Source organism: Micrasema longulum, unplaced genomic scaffold (assembly GCF_059751315.1).
Source record: "Micrasema longulum isolate JH-2025_06_02 unplaced genomic scaffold, ASM5975131v1 h1tg001986l, whole genome shotgun sequence".
Classification (NCBI taxonomy): domain Eukaryota; kingdom Metazoa; phylum Arthropoda; class Insecta; order Trichoptera; family Brachycentridae; genus Micrasema; species Micrasema longulum.
This window is the reverse complement of record NW_028279156.1, coordinates 52747-71984: the sequence shown is the minus strand read 5'-3', so window position 1 is coordinate 71984 and position 19238 is coordinate 52747. Positions and strand designations below refer to the sequence as shown.

General features: G+C 30.5%; 1 protein-coding gene across 1 annotated transcript in view; it reads right to left on the bottom strand.

The window, feature by feature from the left end:
* Positions 1-18981, bottom strand: part of LOC148273328 (uncharacterized) — a 65784-nt gene extending 46803 nt beyond the window's left edge. The window contains exon 1 of the mRNA XM_088238883.1: positions 18611-18981. Within this exon, the coding sequence (XP_088095009.1) occupies positions 18611-18981 (371 nt within the window). The remainder of the gene's footprint in view (positions 1-18610) is intronic.
* Positions 18982-19238: the final 257 nt, after the last annotated feature.

Below are 19238 nucleotides of genomic sequence, written 5' to 3'. Positions count from 1 at the left end.
ATGAATAGGGTTGTATTCATATAAAAATATGTTTTTTTTTATTACAAGAATTGTTGAATCAAAATTATTATTTTTGAATTATTTATTTTTAATGATTTATTACTAACCCAACTCCAAAAAAACAAAATATTATAATATTTACAAAGTAAAACAAGTAATACAAAGTGACTTAATTTTGTGACTTAGATGTAAAACAGTACCTTACTATAATACTATGTATCAGCGAGATTGCGTCAAGTCTTATCAATACTCTGTTATTTGGAAAGATTATAAAAGAAAATTTTTTTTTTATTGCAGTTTGCTGCAGAAAGATCAATGTCGCATTTTTTATAATCGGCTTAGTTATGTTTAGTTGTAAAACTAATTGCTAATGCCTAACAAACTTTTAACCTCAAATATATCTCAACTATTTTACAGTCAACTTAAAAAGAGACATTTAAGTTTGCAAGTGAAAATTCTTGATGGAAGTTCATTGTAATTTATTATATAAATAAAAGACGAGTGATTTAATCCACAAATTTGTGTCGCTCACGAAAAATCATACTCACGAAGGATGGGACACTAAAAATAAAATAAAATACTTAAACTAATTAAAATAGCATTATATCATATCATTAGTTAACCAGAAAATTTTTTGAAAATGATCGTTGGATAAAAATAACTTTATTTAATTTACTTTCATATAACATTGAATTATCTATCTTTACCTCTGTTTTGTAAAAATACATTGAACTCTTTAATAAAGATACCAGTCTCGAAGATGTCGCGAAAGCGATAAAACCGATCACTGGATATTCCAAATTTGTGGATTAAAGTATAACTCTTCATTTAATTATATAAAAAATTAAGAAGAGAACTTTGACGTTTGCACGCTCATGATGTTCTGTAAATATTGACAGTTTAGTGTAGGAAATAAATGCAGTACTTTATTGTTGAGTCGCCGCAATAGTGACGTATCACCAGAAAACTTCACCATCGATCGACAATATCGACTTTATATTGAATATTGAATCAAATTATGAGTGTTCATTTTAAGTAGTTCGGAATACGATCAATTGAAATTGATCTACTATAATTTTGACGTTGAACTATAACGTATTAAGCTATTTAGTCATGAAAACCCGTTTCTATTTACCCCGTCTGACAGAAAAAAAATTAAAATCGAAAGAAAAAAGACTGCTACAACGCTATTGTAATCTGTCCAAAGTAACTTCTTATATTGTTTAAACTGTAGTAATTTTAGCATATTGCTTTTTTGCAGAATGCCCACGAAATGCGTCGTGTGGATTTGTACGACCGATGTGGAATCAGCCATACAATAAAATGATAGAAAAATGATGATAACGATGTTGAAGATTTGCTTCCCAATGGATAATTCAACATAACATCATTAAACCTTGTTGGATGTCAAGATACACATATTTGTACGTTAAGGATGTCAATTCTGAGAAGACGTCTTAATGACAGGATGTCTGAGGAAATAAAAGAAGAAAATGATGACTAATGTGAAGAGATCAAAGCCACAATGCCGACATAGTCATGATTTGATGATTAATGTTAGTTTAATAAAAAGATAAAATAACATAACAGAAATCACCTCAGTAGTCACCTGTATATATAAAACTACATTAAACATTGGTTGACATACCAAAATATCATATGCATAGAGAACTTCTTCCTTGAATTTTAAATATGTTAAATAAATATTAATTTTCAACAAATATTGATTTGAGAGGCGTTGAATTTCGTGAAACTATGGAGAAATATATTATTTAAAAATTTTGAACGAGAAATATTATTACGAAAGTTCAGTGGCTGACAAAAAATTTTTTAGTATACTATCAAACTAGGCTAATTTTTTTTAGTTAAAAAAAATATTTATCGTATTGAAATTACTCCGCGTGTGACGTCACAAGTTTGATTAGGTGACACATAGTTATCGGTGAATTGGCTTCCCGTAAATCGAAAATCTATCGCGAAAATCATCTAGTGGCTCGGTTTTATTAAAACCATTTCTATTATTTTTTTCATACATTTTTAAGAAACTTCACTGTACATTTGAATGCTCTAATTTTTAGCGCGCATAAGAAAACATTTATTTTTCATATCCAATTTCCTGTAGCACTGAACTTTCTCATTTACACCCTCAGAAGCGCACTGTCGTAAGTCTAAATGTGACTATATGGAGTAACGAATGCAGTTTAACCACATTTTTTCTCTTTCTTTTATTTTTATTTTTTTTAAAGCGAGATATGCAAGAAACATCAGTAATCGTTGAAATCAATTGAGTAAAACATCCAAAAGAACAATGCAGTCAATATGGTGAGCATTTTTCTCATATTTTTATAGAAAAATCATAACAGCAAATGAGCACAGACCGCCAAAAATATTACAAATTTGATTAAATATTAAGTTACGAACAATAACAAATTTTTAAATGTTTGTTTTTGCTCTTCTGCAAAATAGCGTATTTAGACATACCACAGTGTTTTTCTGAGTGTGCAAATGAATAAAATCTACAACCAATATTTAATTTGACAATTTCATAATGAGAATATTATGAAAAAAATTACATATATTTTTTATTAAGATTTAACCACAATACAATCATGACTAAATTGAACAGTAAACATTTAATGAAATCCTTAAAAGGGATCAATTCCAGTATTCATTAGTGTACAATCATCAGGACTTACGTAAAATATTGAATAAATAATTTTCAATTAGTTTTACATCTCTAGGGATTTACTTTTTAACAACTTGCCACACGAACTAAAAATAATCAGGGTGATAATAAAAACACATTCATATAAAAAAAATTGTTACAATATTTTATGTGAACTGCTATATTTTTCTTTTGATGAGCACCTCAAAAGCAATAACTTTATTTTACTTATGGCTATGTTTTACATATGTTATACTGTATATTTATCGTATAAAATGCTCGTTAACTCGTTGAAAATGGCCTCCACACTTTAAATCTTTGGGTAAATTATAACGACGCAAATGTTTTTTTGAAAAATATAATTATATTATCCTACACCAAGCAGTAGCTCACCTTTTTAAATGTACTTTTTGTTTAAAAGTGTACGATTGATGTAAAAAATCTGAACTTGTAAATAATGTATTAAATTAATATTACACCCTTACAGAATAACAGTGGCACAACTCCTAAAACTCATTTATAAGTCGAGCAGTTTTACACAAACCCGCGCCGAAAGTGAACTAATATTTTTTCATTCGCTAAAACAAAGGCAAAATTTAAAGTTCGCTCATTCTTGTTTGACATGTTTTTAGAAGTGCCAAAAAAATCACTGTGACACTATCAAAGGTTAAATTAATATTTTTAAGAATTATTCAGTTAATTGTGTAAAAACAAAATATATTTAAAAACATTTCAGAATACTTAACTTTAAAAAACTGCCATTTTGGAGTTGCTCAAGTGCAATATATATATATTTAAATATTATATGTCAAATACTTATCTTTAAAAAAACCGATCAAACGTTTTCGTGCCTGTTGGAAATAGGTGTAAAATATTTCATATTTATTTATGTACGAACATGAGTTGGTTGAATTACCTGTTATGAATGGCGTCAATATTTTTCGATTAAGAAAACGAATTGAAATTCGATTATCAGAATCTGTGCGTGATTTCATTCCAGTTACGGAATTCAGTTCAGATACTGAAGGAAATCGATACGTCATAGTTAATCACCTTGATTACTTGCAGTGATTTATAGGCAAGCCTCTTTAATTCATATTTCGGTGTAATGTGATCGCATCTGCACAGTCACATAAGTAGGGGAGAGGAGGGCGAAGTGGAATGAGAGGGTAAAGCGGAATATATTTTTTATATTACCTCATGCTCGCTAAGGTACCCTGATGTTTGTACTGGATGCAGTATTCTTCCCGCACTACTTAAGTTTAATCTAACTGAGCATATTTTGTTTCACGTTTATTTCTCATGAAAAGAAATCTTCGTTTATAGTCTGAAATATGAATTAAAAGTAAAAAATATACAATATGTAAATGCGATGCGTTGCAGTCTTGAAAAAATAATTTTTATTTTATTTATTTGTAAAAAAGACATCCTTATGGACTTTTTTTTGTTTTCTTTTTGATCGATCAGCGGGCAATAAGGAAAAATACGTTTAAACCTAAAATGGTTATCTGATTAAACAAACCGTCCCTTAAGTAATAACATCGAGTAAGTTATTTTTGGAACCTATGTATGACGAAAAAACTGCTTGTTTAATTGAAATGTTTTAAAATGAATCATTCATCCATAAACTATAATCTATTTAAAACTCTAATGTTTCTAAACTTATAAACTTGAGCTTTTTTACTGAAATTTCTTGGTGAAACTGCATTTTCAATTATAATAATAAAATTACGTAAAAAATTTTGTTCCACTTTTATTTATAAATTTTGACCATTGACTAATTTTGACCATTCTGACTTGGCATAAAGTTACACATAGGCAGATGGTAGAATAAGGATGGTATTCCCATTCTTAATTTACCACTATTTAAAAAAATATATATTCAGATAAACAAATATAAGTAAACAATATTACTAAAAAATATAATTTTTGTATACATTCTATACATACATTTACATTAAAATTTCTTATAACGTTAAAGAAAAAACAATTCTCATGTACATAATAGGGAGTTACGTATTACAATAATTTGAATATTTTATTTTTAATTATTAATATTTTTAAGATAACGTATAAATTGGAAAAAATGTGCTTTTAATCAGTGCTACACAACAAAAGAATTATAAATTTAATTTTCACTCCTTTCTTAAATATGCACTTTTAATTTTCTTTGTTCATTGAAATGAATCATCAATGAATTGATAAATAAAAAAATAGTTATTATATTGCCATTGTCTAACATAAAAAATAAAGATTAGACTGATTTTGTGATTTGTTGAGTATAGTTAGTAGTTATTAGTTTCAGTTAATTCTTAAATCTTTCGTATTTGTCTTCTATAGTTAATGAGTTAAAGTTCCTATTGCGTACAATGAAAAAAAATTAATTAAAAACCATTATATATAATAACATATTACAACAGAGATGTAGAACATTTAAGATAAGGTAATATAGAAGTCTAGGCATCTACAGGGCTTATGACCTGTCAATGGCTGGTTTATGTGGCCACTGTACACACTGTGTAACATTCACCATTCTGCCCATATTTAAACATCTATATTCCATCAATTCTTTCATCTGTTGATGTTTGTGAAATTAAGGAGCTGAAATCTTTAAACGTTAAACGTGTAAAGTGGTCACCTAAACCAGCCAATGACAAGTCATAAACCCTGTAGATGCCTAGACTTTTATATTATCTTCTTTAAAATTTTTTGCATCTCTGTTGTAATATGTTCATGTAAACAGCTTCTCAGGGAGGTGAATCCAGCCCTTGTGTACAAAAATTTGGACAAACTTAAAATATTGTTGACTTCTATTTATTTTGTTTGTGTGGATTTGAAGCAAACAATTCATTTCAATTAAGAATAGTCCAGAAGGAGCGTAGAATCATATTTGAATACACCGGACTGTGTCCAATAATTCCCCCACTATGCTCTACTATCGCCGCGCGCATTCGTGAGGTCGCGGCGTAATGTTGCTTGATGGGAAAATAAATTAAATCATAACACAAATATAAGGTAAAAAAAAGCAATCTGTTATTATAATTTTATTGTGAACGCGGAAATATTGATTGACACAACAGAGTAAATAAGTAAAGGGTCATTTAATAAGATTAATTGAATTAATGAACTTTAAACTTAAAATTTAAAATGTAAAACAAATTTTATTTTACATAAAACGGATATTTTTATATCACGTTAAATAATATTTCATGTTTTAAAGATAATGTCAGTTAAATGTCCACTAGAGAGTTGTTTAATCCGAGATCCAATTTTCATTAATTCTTTTATAAGATGAGCAGAGTAGGGTAAAAAAATTTACTACCCTGGTAACACTAACAAAATTTCCCTTTTGTTTCTTCGACAATCTGACAGATGAAAAAATAATTCAATTTTTAAGTAATCCTTTTGTTATATACACATTCATTTGCTAATTACACATGAAATGTGATTGCATCCTGTTTCTTAAAGATCCTAGCAATATTTCTACACTTGAAAAGGACACAACACGGCATAGTTGAATTCAAATCAGGAGTTGTGTACTGAGTGACGTCTACAAAGAAACTAATGGGTCAAAACGTAAACCTACTTATTTATAAGTAGTTGAGTCGCCTTTTGTTTGGTGTGCGTATGCGGTTTCTGGACTATTCTTAATTCTATGTCTAAAACCCTAATTTAAAAAAATAATTGAACAGTGGTAAAAGTCAACGGATTCTTAAAAAAAGCTTTTATAATTATTTTTTGTATCTTTTAGATGCTATTTCCATATGTATTCTACCACTATATCTAGGCGTAACTTTATGTGAAATTTATGAGTAAGGCCCTCAGCCTAATTTCTCTTTAATTCAATAAAATATACAGTTCAGTCAGTATTTCATCGCCGTCCAGTAAGAACTTTGAATTGTTACTTTAGGGACGAAATGCTTACGTGATTATTATGGAACAAATTAATGTACTGGATATCAGCTAAAAAGAAAAAGATGTTTGCTTAAAATTTATCGACAATAAAGAAAACAACACAGGCTAATTAACACATTTCAAAATACGCGACGTGCTCTTAAAATGCCGGTTTTAAATTGCGTTTCGTTACAACCCTCGCAAGTATTTGGAGCTGTCAAAACAAAAAAAACCTACCATGAATAATTTGAATACAAATCAAGATCCCATGAAGATCATAATTATTTCGTTTTGATTGAAAAACTACGTGACTGGCATCTTTGATTAATTGGTTTGAACTATCTCGAAGATTAATATCGCTTTAATAGTAATACATAAGTGTAATAGGATTTTTCTTCTGAATAATTTAGGTAACTTGCTAATAGGAAGCTCCAGTCGGATATCGATAGTTTATTATTTTAAATAACTCACCATAATAATTAAATACGATAAGCATATTTTATATAGCGCATTTTAATTTTATAATTGCGATAAACACAAATGTCAGTGAATATATTTATTGTTATTTTTTTGCAGAATATACCATATAGTTATCGTAGGTAGGTACTACTAAATTATGTATTGTTGAAACATGATGCATTTGGTGTATCAAGGCAGTGCCCTATGCATTATTGGGTGTGGAAAGGGAAATTAAATCACACACAGTCGAAAAATCATAACGACGGCATACCAGGACTGCGCAGCGATGGCTACTCTCAGGTAAACATCGAGTTACGATAGTCTGCCTCGCAGTGTGGTGGTCAGCGCTTTCATCTATCATGCTTAAGACTTCGGTCCCATTCCTAAAGCTCAATCATAATGGCCGCATTCAGCGGTTATAACCAACGCGATAAATGTTTTGGGTGAGCCGTGATTGATTCTTCTTATAGCGATTCCAATGGAACATCTATCGATAGGGCATAATTTTATTTTTAAATATTGCCACACTTCAACCTCATCATTCAAACTATTTCCGTTTTCCAAATTGCGATTTTTGGCGCCGTTCAATTTAAAAAAAAATGAATAATAGAAATTACTGCAAATAAATTTATTCAATAAAATTATAATTGCTTTTGTTCAACAATGTTTTGAGTATGTCCAAATGCTTGCAGACTGGATTTTCTCCCTAAGGAGTTGTTCATTTTTTAAATTGTTGCGAGAGAGAGCGAAAACTTTTTGTGAAGGAAATATGTGAGCCTAGGCATTTACAGAGCTTATGACCTGTCGTTGGATGGTCTAAGTGGCCACTTTACACACTGTTTAACGTTTATCATTCTGCCTATGTTTGAACATCTACATTTCCTCAACTCTTCTATTTGTTGACTTTTGTGAAGTAAAAGAGCTCAAACCTTTATTATGTGGGTGAGATTTATACGGCTGAACCAATTCACCTACTAGACAACGCCCTTATTCCCATATTCCCTTCTCAAAAATGTTTTCCCTCTCTGTTGCAACAAATTTAAATTGCTTTTATGTAATTTATCATGTTGAACATATTTTTTTCAATTCAATATGAAACAGAAATAAAATGAAACATTATTTATACGCGGATAAGCTTGCTGAAAATAGGCAATGTCATGTTTCCAGCGCGCCCTCTATAAATATTTCATATTCACAAATAGTAAAGTTTTTATTAAGCTTATTGCTTGCGTCAATAAAACTAGAATAAAAGAACCCTTGTTTCATTTGCATACTCTTTTTATGTTTGTGTGAAGTCATCATCAATTATTGTTATTAAAATGCATTGATAATGAATTGATATTGGTATTATCTATGTTTATTTTCCATTTAAACTTATTTTTGGTTTTAAATGACTACTTTATGTATTAGAAGACCGCCACCAAAAATTTCAAAAGCAGGTCGCTTTTATTGGTTAAAACATGTAATATAGTAATAATTATGAATGCTTTACATTAGAATGATTTCATGAACTACCTTGATATTTTCTGGATATCCATATAAAAGGATTCCGATCGTCATTTGAGCATTTATCCTTTACTTGGTGGCTATTAATTAAAACGATACGTCTTTAAAACTGATTAGTAAATTAATAAAATATTACGAGTTAACGGGTAGTGTAGTGAATACAGTTCTTTCCCGGTCATGAAATCAGGTTCGAATCCCGTCTTCTAAAAATTTCTCACGGAAAGCATCATGCACGTAAGATCATCATATTATGAACGATTTATTAATATGACGTTGTCGCAGTACGGTAAGAGTATCGTAGATGGATATTTATCGTTAGTACTGTATATTACTTAGTACAATTAGGTACTATCAAGCTATCTACCCCCGAGGGAAAACAGAGGAAAGAGATTGATACACGTGGGTATATTATAAGGATATTAATTTTATAACAGTGATATTTATTGTCTAGGGTCTTAGAGATTTAAAAGTATAGTATTTTAAAAACGAATACAAGATTGGAGTCGTAAAGTTTATAATCATGATAAGTTCATGGTCATTCCTCTTTTTGCACCCAGTGTTGCATAAAATATGGCGTTTGTAAACAAAATACACCATATTTTGATAATTTGTTAGATATCGTTGAGGTGATCTGTTCTTAGCTTCAATTGCAAGTCTTCTTAAAGCGGAAATATTTCATATCCATTATGGCAGTAATTGAACCCAAAACCTTAAAAATGGCAGGAAAATGCGCCAACCACTCACAACAAGGCGGACTGATCTTCACTCGATTTTATTTGTCCAGGTTTTTACCTGAGAGCAGCCATCGAGATGAAAAGACTCGTCCATGGTTCTGGTTCTATTGCACAGACAGAACTGCATTATTTACCCCCTTGAACTCAAACAAGTTAAAAATTCAAAATCTAATAATTCACTATCGCTTACAAATATTACCTGTCATACCTTGGGATACATTTGGCATCGGTAACATAGCTGCATTCAATATTAAAAGACTGAGCTGAATTTTTTTTTTGAACGATGCTGTAACGTCTTGTTACATTAAGGCAAAGATAAGAATTTAAATATATGCAGAGACAATTTTTTTTTTTTTTGTAATTTATAAAAAAATAATACAACTTAATCCTGTTATAGCAAGACACTACATATTATATAAATAAAACACGAGTGATACTTTAATCCACAAATTTGCAATATCCAGTGACCGGTTTCATCGCTTTCGCGACATCTTCGAGACTGGTATCTTTATTAAAAAGTTAAATGTATTTATACAGAACAGAGGTAAGGATACATAATTCAAAGTTATATGTAAGTAAATTAAATAAAGTTATTTTAATCTTAAGGATCATTATCAACAAATTTTCTATGGGTTAACCAATGACTGATTTATATAATAAATTAATAAATTACAATGAACTTCCATCAAGAATTTTCACTTACAAACTCAAATGTTTTAGACTACTTATTATAAAAATATGAGCATTATATCTCATCTTGTTTTCTCTGAATACTCGTCGAGTTTTGAAAAGGCTCTGGCCCTACTTGTATCAAACAGTAAATAAGTAAAGCTTTTGAATATTTGCACACGCGCATTTATCGATATATCGCGAGGCGGCAAACCGTCTTCTGGATTTAAAATATAATATTTAAAATAAATGAACGTTTCAATAAGCCGAGAAGAAGAATGGAAAGGTTGGAAGTGATTTAGAACTCGGTTGTAAATACAGACAGGAAGACAAATCTGTAGATCGTTAACCTTAACGACCTGTTACATTTACCTGAAGTAAACTGTAAACCCTCAGTTCCCTACGATACCTATTTTACAATCATTTAAAATTTATCACATTGTTACGCATCCATCATATAATAGTTATCTGTACTGACCTATGTATCACAAAATCGATAATATTGTTGCGAGTGAGATTCATCTTAGTAAATCATTTTACCTGCGTACTAGACAACGCTTGACAATATTTTAAATGTTATATACGTCTATTTTTAATTGAATCACTTCGTAACACTTCATTGTAAATTATTATGAAAATAAAACTTTGTTATCAGTGTTACACAATTAGATAGTAACCACTCATTTCATAATCACACCATAAAACTCCCGCACCAAGTAAATAACAAAGGCAGTAATATGAATAATTTAGAAATTACAGAAATTTAAATAATCACACATTTAACCACCCCTCGCCTTTATTGACTATGTTCCCTTTGCGACCACCCTCACCTCACTTAACACTCTGTTAACACTCTCTTAGCCGAGCGATGTCTTCCCACACATTAAATCTTAGACTTAATTATTGCAACTTCCACTTATGTGCTGAATTTTAAGAAATAAATTCGACTTAATATTCTGTCCATGTTTTCATATTTGTACTTTAGATAACCATCCATTCATATGCTTAGCCTTAGATAAGGGAAAAAAAAACCCCTGCTCTAAGTTTCACTGTTTAATTTGTTTATTTTTTATTTTATTATATTAGTTTTATATCACCCGTCGATGAGAGGAGTGCTCTCCCAAAACTATAGTTGTGTTCTTGTAAAAGAATAAAATTGTGTTACACTGAAAACAAAGTTTTATTTTCATAATAAGTTATCTACTTCGTTTGGGACCAGTTAATTTTTTTAAGACATTTCACCAATTAGAGAGTTATCAAGAGTATTGGTAAGTCTTTGAAGGGTGAAATCCAATTCTTGTCTACAAGCATTCGGACAACCTAGAAATATTGTTGATTAAACTAACTGGTCCAAGAAAAAGCACAAAATTTATAAATATTTTCAGGCGTTGCCCTTGGTGTTACCTAGTATGTAGGTAATATAATTAAGTCAGATAAATATCTTTAAATTTGTTGGAACAGAGAGGGATTTTTTTTTTGAGAATGCATATCTGGGCATTTACAGGGCTTATGACTTTTTTTTATTAAAAAAAAATAAATTATAATAAATTTCATAAAAGGTACATGTTTTAAAAAAATTCAATACATATCTACTTTTACACATCTAGTAAATGTTATCACTGTAACTCTCCAAGAAAGGGAGTAATTCTTGTCCTTAGAGAGTGACTTACACTGTTGTGGTTGTTGATTGTTTATTATAAAGTTTATATAATTTTAAATACGAGTACATGAGAAAAAAAAATATAGGACATATTAAGAAAAAACATAAAACAATAATACATTTATACTAATTAAAATTGAATATACTTTTTACACGTGTTCAAAACATTTCTGTAGATTTATTTATTGATATAATATTTTTAATAGTTTTTAGTTTATTAAGAAGATCATTATAATTTTTTACACCTTTGAAGACAAAGCTATTTTGACCATGACTTGTGTGGAATTTCAATATTATGCTGGTTTCTGAGTGACTTATTCATCTCAAATTCTTTTTTGTATATTTGTATAATATAATTTATTTCATAAAGAGTGTCTACTGTATGAACCTTAAATATTTTAAATAGACTTTCCGTTTTGAATGTTGAGAGTTTCTTTAGAATAACTTTAATAATTAATCTTTTTACTATTTTAAGAGGGTTTCATATATTGGTGTATAAACCACCCCACCCTACAATACCATATTGCATATTGTAACAAAGATTGTACAATTGAGTAATAAGCTATTTTTAAATTGTTGATTTTTAAAATATTTCTTGATCTAATAAAAATGTATTTACATTTTCTAATTCGTTTAACTAGTTCACTAATATGGTTTTTCTATTTTAAGTTTTGGTCTATGTATACACCGAGATATTTAATTTTATTTGTTGTATCAAGTACTGAACATGTAAGATCGCAGTTATTGTATAGTACCAGCATTGGCTGGTTTAAGTGGCCACTTCAACTCCCCAGGGAGAAAATCCAGTCATTTTTCAAGCATTTGGACATACTAAAAACATTTTTGAATTAACTACCCAGTAGAGAAAAAGTAAATAAATTATTTTCAAGCGTTGCCTAGTAAGTGAATTTGTTCAGCCAGAAAGAATCTTACCCATATGATAAAGGTTTTAGCTCTTTTACTTCACAAAAGTCAATAGACGGAAGAGTCGAGGAAATGTGGATGTTTAAACACAGGCAAAATGGTCAATGTTACACAGTGTGTAAAGTAGCCACTTAAACTAGCCAATGACAGATCATAAGCCCTGTAAATGCCTAGACTTCCATATTACCTTCTCAAAAATGTTTTCCCTCTGTGTTACATCAAATGAAGATCTGAATAACTCTTTAGAATCCAGCCTGTCTGCAAAAAGTTTGGGTATTTTCAAAACATTGTTGAATTAACTACCCGGTTAAGGATGAAGTACAAAAATTGGTAAATTGTTTTCTGGCGATGCCTTGTTGCCGAATTGGTTTAGCTGGATGAATCTCACCCACATGGTAAAGGTTGTAGCTCTTTTACTTCACAAAAGTCGAGTTGAGAAAAGGAGGATGTTTAAACAAAGACATAATGGTAAATTAATTAATCAATTAATTATGGATAACTTATATAGCGCCATTTTCGTAATAAAATGCCTCAAGGGCGCTTTACATGGTGATTCTATTGTTAAGTTAATTTAATTGAAGCTTTTAAATTTGTAATTTAATTAAAATAATTTATTTTGTTGTCACGTGCTACGGATTTATTCAAATGATTTAGAGAACAAGTGGGTTATAAGTTTTTTCCGAAACATCACTTCACTTTCACAGCCTCGCACCTCTGCTGGGAGAGCATTCCATGCCATAGGGCCTGCGACCGCAAATGCGCGTTCGCTAAATTTAGTGCGCTGTTTGCGTAGAGGTATAATAACTTTTCCTCTCGCCGAAGACTAAGCGTGAGACGCCTGTCAGCTAGTTCATCTGGAATGCATAGTTCCTTTAGATATTCCGGAGCCGAGTTGTGCAGTGACTTATACATAAGCCAACAGAGTTTGTATTCGACCCTCTGTGGAAAACGTAGCCAGTGTAGTTCCCGAAGTAGTGGAGTGATATGACTGAACTTAGAGATTCCGAAAATAAGTCTCGCTGCGGCATTCAATACAGATTGTAGGCGAGTTTCATAGTGTGTAAAGTAGCCACTAGTTTGTAAAAACTGACTCAAACAAGATTTCCAGCCGAAACATAAACCAAATTTTGGTTTCTATTCTAGTTTCGGCCGCAACCAAAGCTGAAACTTATTTCAATAAATTAAAAGTAACTTCAGAACTCCCAGAATGATGTGTTTTTATTGCAAAACCTCACGAGTTCATTAAAAAAATAGTTAAATAAAACACGCAATGAAATAAAACGTATAAATTTAAAGAGTGCGTTTGTTTATTTTTAGCGCACTTTGGTTCGTTGATATGTTATACACATAACTAAACAAGAAAAAAAACAATGAAAAAAAATATAAACCTAATTAATTTATTCAAAATTGTAAATTCAATATGGGATTGCCCTGAACTGTTATCTCTTATAAAATTTAGGGTGCCTGGAAGAATTACTAGACAGGTGCTACGATTTTGTAGCAACAATTCACGAACAATGTATTCTTGTAATGCCATATTAACTAATAACCTATTGTGTGGCTGTGATGTCACACTAGTCGACATAGGACACAAAACTTAATATATCTCTCTTACTTCTTTAAAGTATGAATTCGTATTTTTGGTAATCTTCAATCGGACATTTTCACACCCGATTTGGAAAGCTAAATTTATATAACTATGCTAAATGTTAATACAAAAAATATTTATCTTTGCTGCGCGAAGAATGAATGTTCGTTAATTCAGCAACTTATCTATACAGATACCTTATATAAGGAAGAGCATGAAAATAGAAGATAGATACGATGTTTTGCGGCTGGTGTTGTCTAAAACAAATTCAGTCTTCAATCGGTTGATGACAGTGATGGGGGACGTACGCGCGTTGTTACGTGGAGTATTAGTGATTTTTAATTTATTTTGGTATAACAGGGCTAAATTATACGATTTTTTTGCATAAAATGTGTAAAAGAATGACTAAACAGTATGTGTTCATGTTCTTTTTTTTTCAAATGTCTGAACTTTAGAATATTCCACCTTTTACTAGTGGTAACACGATGTTACATCACCGCGCGCAAAGGGATTATTTACCACAGTTTTTTAAGAGTTAAACAGACTCCATCAACTCGGCAATAGTTATTTCTTTACAATGTTTGAGTTTGTCCAAATGTTCGTAGACAAAAGACTGGATTTCACCCCCTCGGGAGTCATTAAGATTAACAAATTACAACTGGGATGGAGAATACCTAAAATAAGTGAATATGGAAGTCTAGGCATTAACAGGGCTTATGACCTGTCATTGGGTGGTTTAAGCGGCCACTTTACACACTGTGTAACATTAACCATTTTGCCTATGTTTGAACATCCATATTTCTTCAATTCTTCCATCTGTTGATTTTAGTGAAGTTAAAGAGCTGAAACCTTTATTGTTGCGAAGAGATTCATCTGATTGAATTATTTCACATACTAGGCAACGCCTGAAAACAATTTTGCAGTGTGCAGTGTGTAAAGTGGCCACTTAAACCAGCCAATGACAGGTTATAAGCCCTGTAAATGCCTAGACTTCCATATTCCCTTATTTAAGGTATTCTCCATCCCAGTTGTAATTTGTTAATAGTTATTTCCACTATATTTAGTGTAGGGTATTGTTACTATAAAACAAACCTTTATAATTGTTATTTGAAACAGAACTTTATGATTTTCATGTAATATTAGTTCTTTAAAAGATCTTATTATTTAATTTGATTTATACATATATATTTAAATTGTTGTAAACTTCTACTAAATGTGATATATAATTTTTAGGTTAAATTTTTATATCTAAATCTTAGGTAAAAAGTACTGTTTTTTTTTTTTTAATAATCAAACCAAATATTAATTTTTGTAAAATGCAATTTTGCCGTATATGTTAATAAAATTAAAATAATAAAAATATAACTTATATGTAATAATTTTTAATTTTTTTGTTCATTGTACGTAATAGGAACATTAACTTATTAACCATAGAAGAATTACTAAAACACAAATACGAAAGATTTTAGAACTAACCATACTAATAACTTCAACAAATCACTAAATCAGTTTATTTTTTATGTTAGACAATGGCAATATAATAACTAATTATTTGAATTAACAACAATCCAAATCTCTAATTGTGCTATTTTTTTTTATATATGACAAGTAATGTAAGTAATGGTGAGCATGTCATAGGTCACGCGGTCGAGTCACGAGCCATTAGAAGTACCTGAGTTCAGTCGAACGTAACCCGACACATCCTGACCGCAGGCAAAGAATATTATGGTAGTAGATCTGAATGCTGGTAGAGGCAAATAGGAGTAAGTAACGTGTTTTGCGCCCTCATATGGATAGGTCCATTGGGCACTTGGCACGTAGATTTCAGCCCATTCTCATCCCTTACTCCCTGGTCTCCACACTGGCTGTCATGGTACGGCATTAATTAAAGAATAATTTTCTCCGCAGACATATATCTGAAGATACAAAAGAAATTCGGAATCTAGAGGCGGATATTTGTAATAAAGAATTCCAGCTAATACTAAACCGTGAACTCGTTTAAACCATATCTAATTTTTTAATACGATTCTTGTATCATTGCTATTCCGAACAGGGTCGTATTTAGGCTTTTATTACTATTGAATATAAAAAATGATTTAAATTTTGTTCAAAAGTATAATAAGTACCTATGTCCAAATATTTTGAGACAAAACTGGATTTCACTCACCAAAGAGTTTTCAAGATTGAAATTTATTGCGATAGACAGCGAGGGAAATCATTTTTACGACATTACGATGTGTCATTTATTGGTTTAAGTCGCTATGTTTCATATTTTGTAACGTTCACCGTTCTGCTTATGTTTAAACATCCATATTTCCTCAAATTTTCTATCTGTTGATTTTCGTCAAGTAAAATAGTTAAAACATTTATTGACGTTGGTGAGATTCATCTGGCTGAATAATTCACCTCCTAGGCAACGCTAAAAATATTTAAGAAGGGAAAATGAGGTTCTAGGATTTACAAGATTTATGATCCGTCTTTGGATGGTTTCAGTGGCCACTTTACACACTGTGTAACATTCAAAATTATATTTATACAAATTCCTCAAATTTTCCCATAAAAAATCTTAAGTCAACAGGAAGAGTTGAAGAAATGTTGATGTTTAAAGATAGCCAGTCTAGCTCCAGCATAACAAAATGTAATTAAAAAAATAAATAAAACAATATTCACAACATCATAAACATATTCATATCATATCAGAATAGAAAGAACAAGCAAAGATCAATGTTTTGTTTCCATGAATAAATTAAATCTTTGAAAAATTACTGAGGAATTTTAAATTCAAAACCCTCACCGTTAGGAAAATCCAGACCTGAATCTTTCTCTTCAAAATTTATTTTGACTTTAACAAAGTCTTAACTATAAACTTGACAAGTTGTGTACTTAAAGTTCTTCAACATAATGAGACGTTTTTGAATCGGCACCTTCAATTTAAAATAAAAAAAGTGTATTTGTACTTTTTAAATTATTGGAATAGTGCACACATATGCATATTCTTATGTACGTGTGGTGTAATAATAACATGAAATATATATGATTTACAAATTATTTAACATAGATAAAATTATTTTAATTATAAATGTTATTTCCAATTTCATATTTTTTTACTCTCTTATATAAAATTGAGTAATATGACTGCGCTTTTTTTCTAAATGAGAGTCTGACCTTTATATTTTCTCTAATATAATGATGAAATTAAAGTTGACTCTTTTTTTCTAGTATATTGTTTTCATAACACAAATAATGTTAAATTATTTATTTATATGCTACAAAAGCAATAAAACCAGTCATTAATTATTTCAAATTCAGAAATTTAAGTATTGGCCGTCATTTGTTTAGATTATAAATTATATACTTTATTAAACATAACTGGATTCAATCTGACTCTGTCTTAGACATGACGCTTAAGTTTTTCTTTTTTAGACATGGCTAGAATTATATTAAGTACGTAAAACTTTATACTGAAATGATAAAGACTTGTAGCTGTAATAAATTAAATATCTCGCGTCATATAATATATAATTTGGTGGCATTTCCATAATGGGATAAAGCGACAACATCGAATAAAGCCATTAGCATCGGCTTCTGTTGATTTTTTATATGGACCACCCAGCAAACATTAGGCAATGTAAATTAGAGATTTAATTATCATGCCATCAAAATTTCTTACATGTATAAACATTCTTCGTAACGGGCAGACATCTTGTAGAAGACGATTGTCGATGGTTTTAATGTACTTCAGTTTATGGTTGTGTCCTCAGACGAGGGAATATTTTGTCATATGATGGCCTAAGGCTTACAATTACCTTCTACCTACCAAATATCTCTGGATAAAAATCTCAGGATTAATTGACGTGTGTAAATTACGATTTTTCGAGTTTAAATTCTTCAGTTCGTAAAACCTAAACCCCATTTTTTAGTACGTAGTTCTACCAATAAATTGATTATTTAAGGTAATAAATATCATTTTAAATTACTAAATGTTCATCGAGTGTCACAAGTTGTAATGAGCATCATAGGCTAAAAAGGATTAAAAGATTTAATTTGAAATTTATCTGTCAAATCCAAATTCCATGTTTTGGAGTGAAGAATTATGACTCATTGAGTATCTACTAAGCGTATTTTCCCTTTACTGTGGGTTTGAGTAAATAAAATAATGACAACGTCAATCAATATTTATTATTTAACATGTTAAAAAGTCAAGCAAACAAATTAAGGAAACTTCGTGGTTATAGTATTTTAAATATAACAGTAAATAATGAACACTTTCTTACATATTTTTTAATCATTAAAAAAATATTCATGCATGGGGAGTCACAATAACATTATTGAAAAATCTATTCAAACGTAACTCTTTAGTTTTCTTAAAAAAGTATTTTTTTGTTAAGAAAGGAAAAAAGTTTATTGGAAGAAATCACCTACAATATACCTACACACTAATTCTTCTTCCTAGTCGGTCTCTCATGACTCATGAGGATTGTGACCACCATGTCGTGCTCGTAGTTCTTTACTTGTCTCGGCATCCCGCACTTCTGAAAGCTGTCACAAAGGAAATGCCCGTTGCAGTTTTTATCTGGTTCGACCAGCGCACGGAAGACATACCTCGTTCTCCTATCACAACAAGCTTCTCCAAGTAATCTTCCTCTATGCGTCCGAGGTGAACAACATATCGATGAATTCTAATAAAGCATGTGGTAGAGAGTCTGTCCGTCAGCTTTAATTCCTGAAGAATGAAGGCACTGGTGCATCTGGCTTTCCAGGGTATTCTCAGCGTACGCCTCATATTAAAAATGTAAATATTGGAATTCTGACCAATCTTTATATTATTGATTTCAACATGCCTCTGTCTTTTCCTATCTTTTACAAACTTGCCACCAGCCATTCCAGTTCTTCTTCTGATTCCAGGCTGGCAACTGCCATTGTCCGTTATCCAAGAACCGAGGTAATTAAATTCATGGACAATTCATGGATTCAGGTCGGTTAAAGTACTTATTTAATTTGAGATATGCCGATAATGCTACACTCATTGCTACATCGGAAATTTAAATGGCTAAACTGCTATCTAAAATTGAGAAATAAAACAAAAAATGGGTCTGGTGATTAACAAAACGTAACCAAAATACTTATGGTAGATCGTAA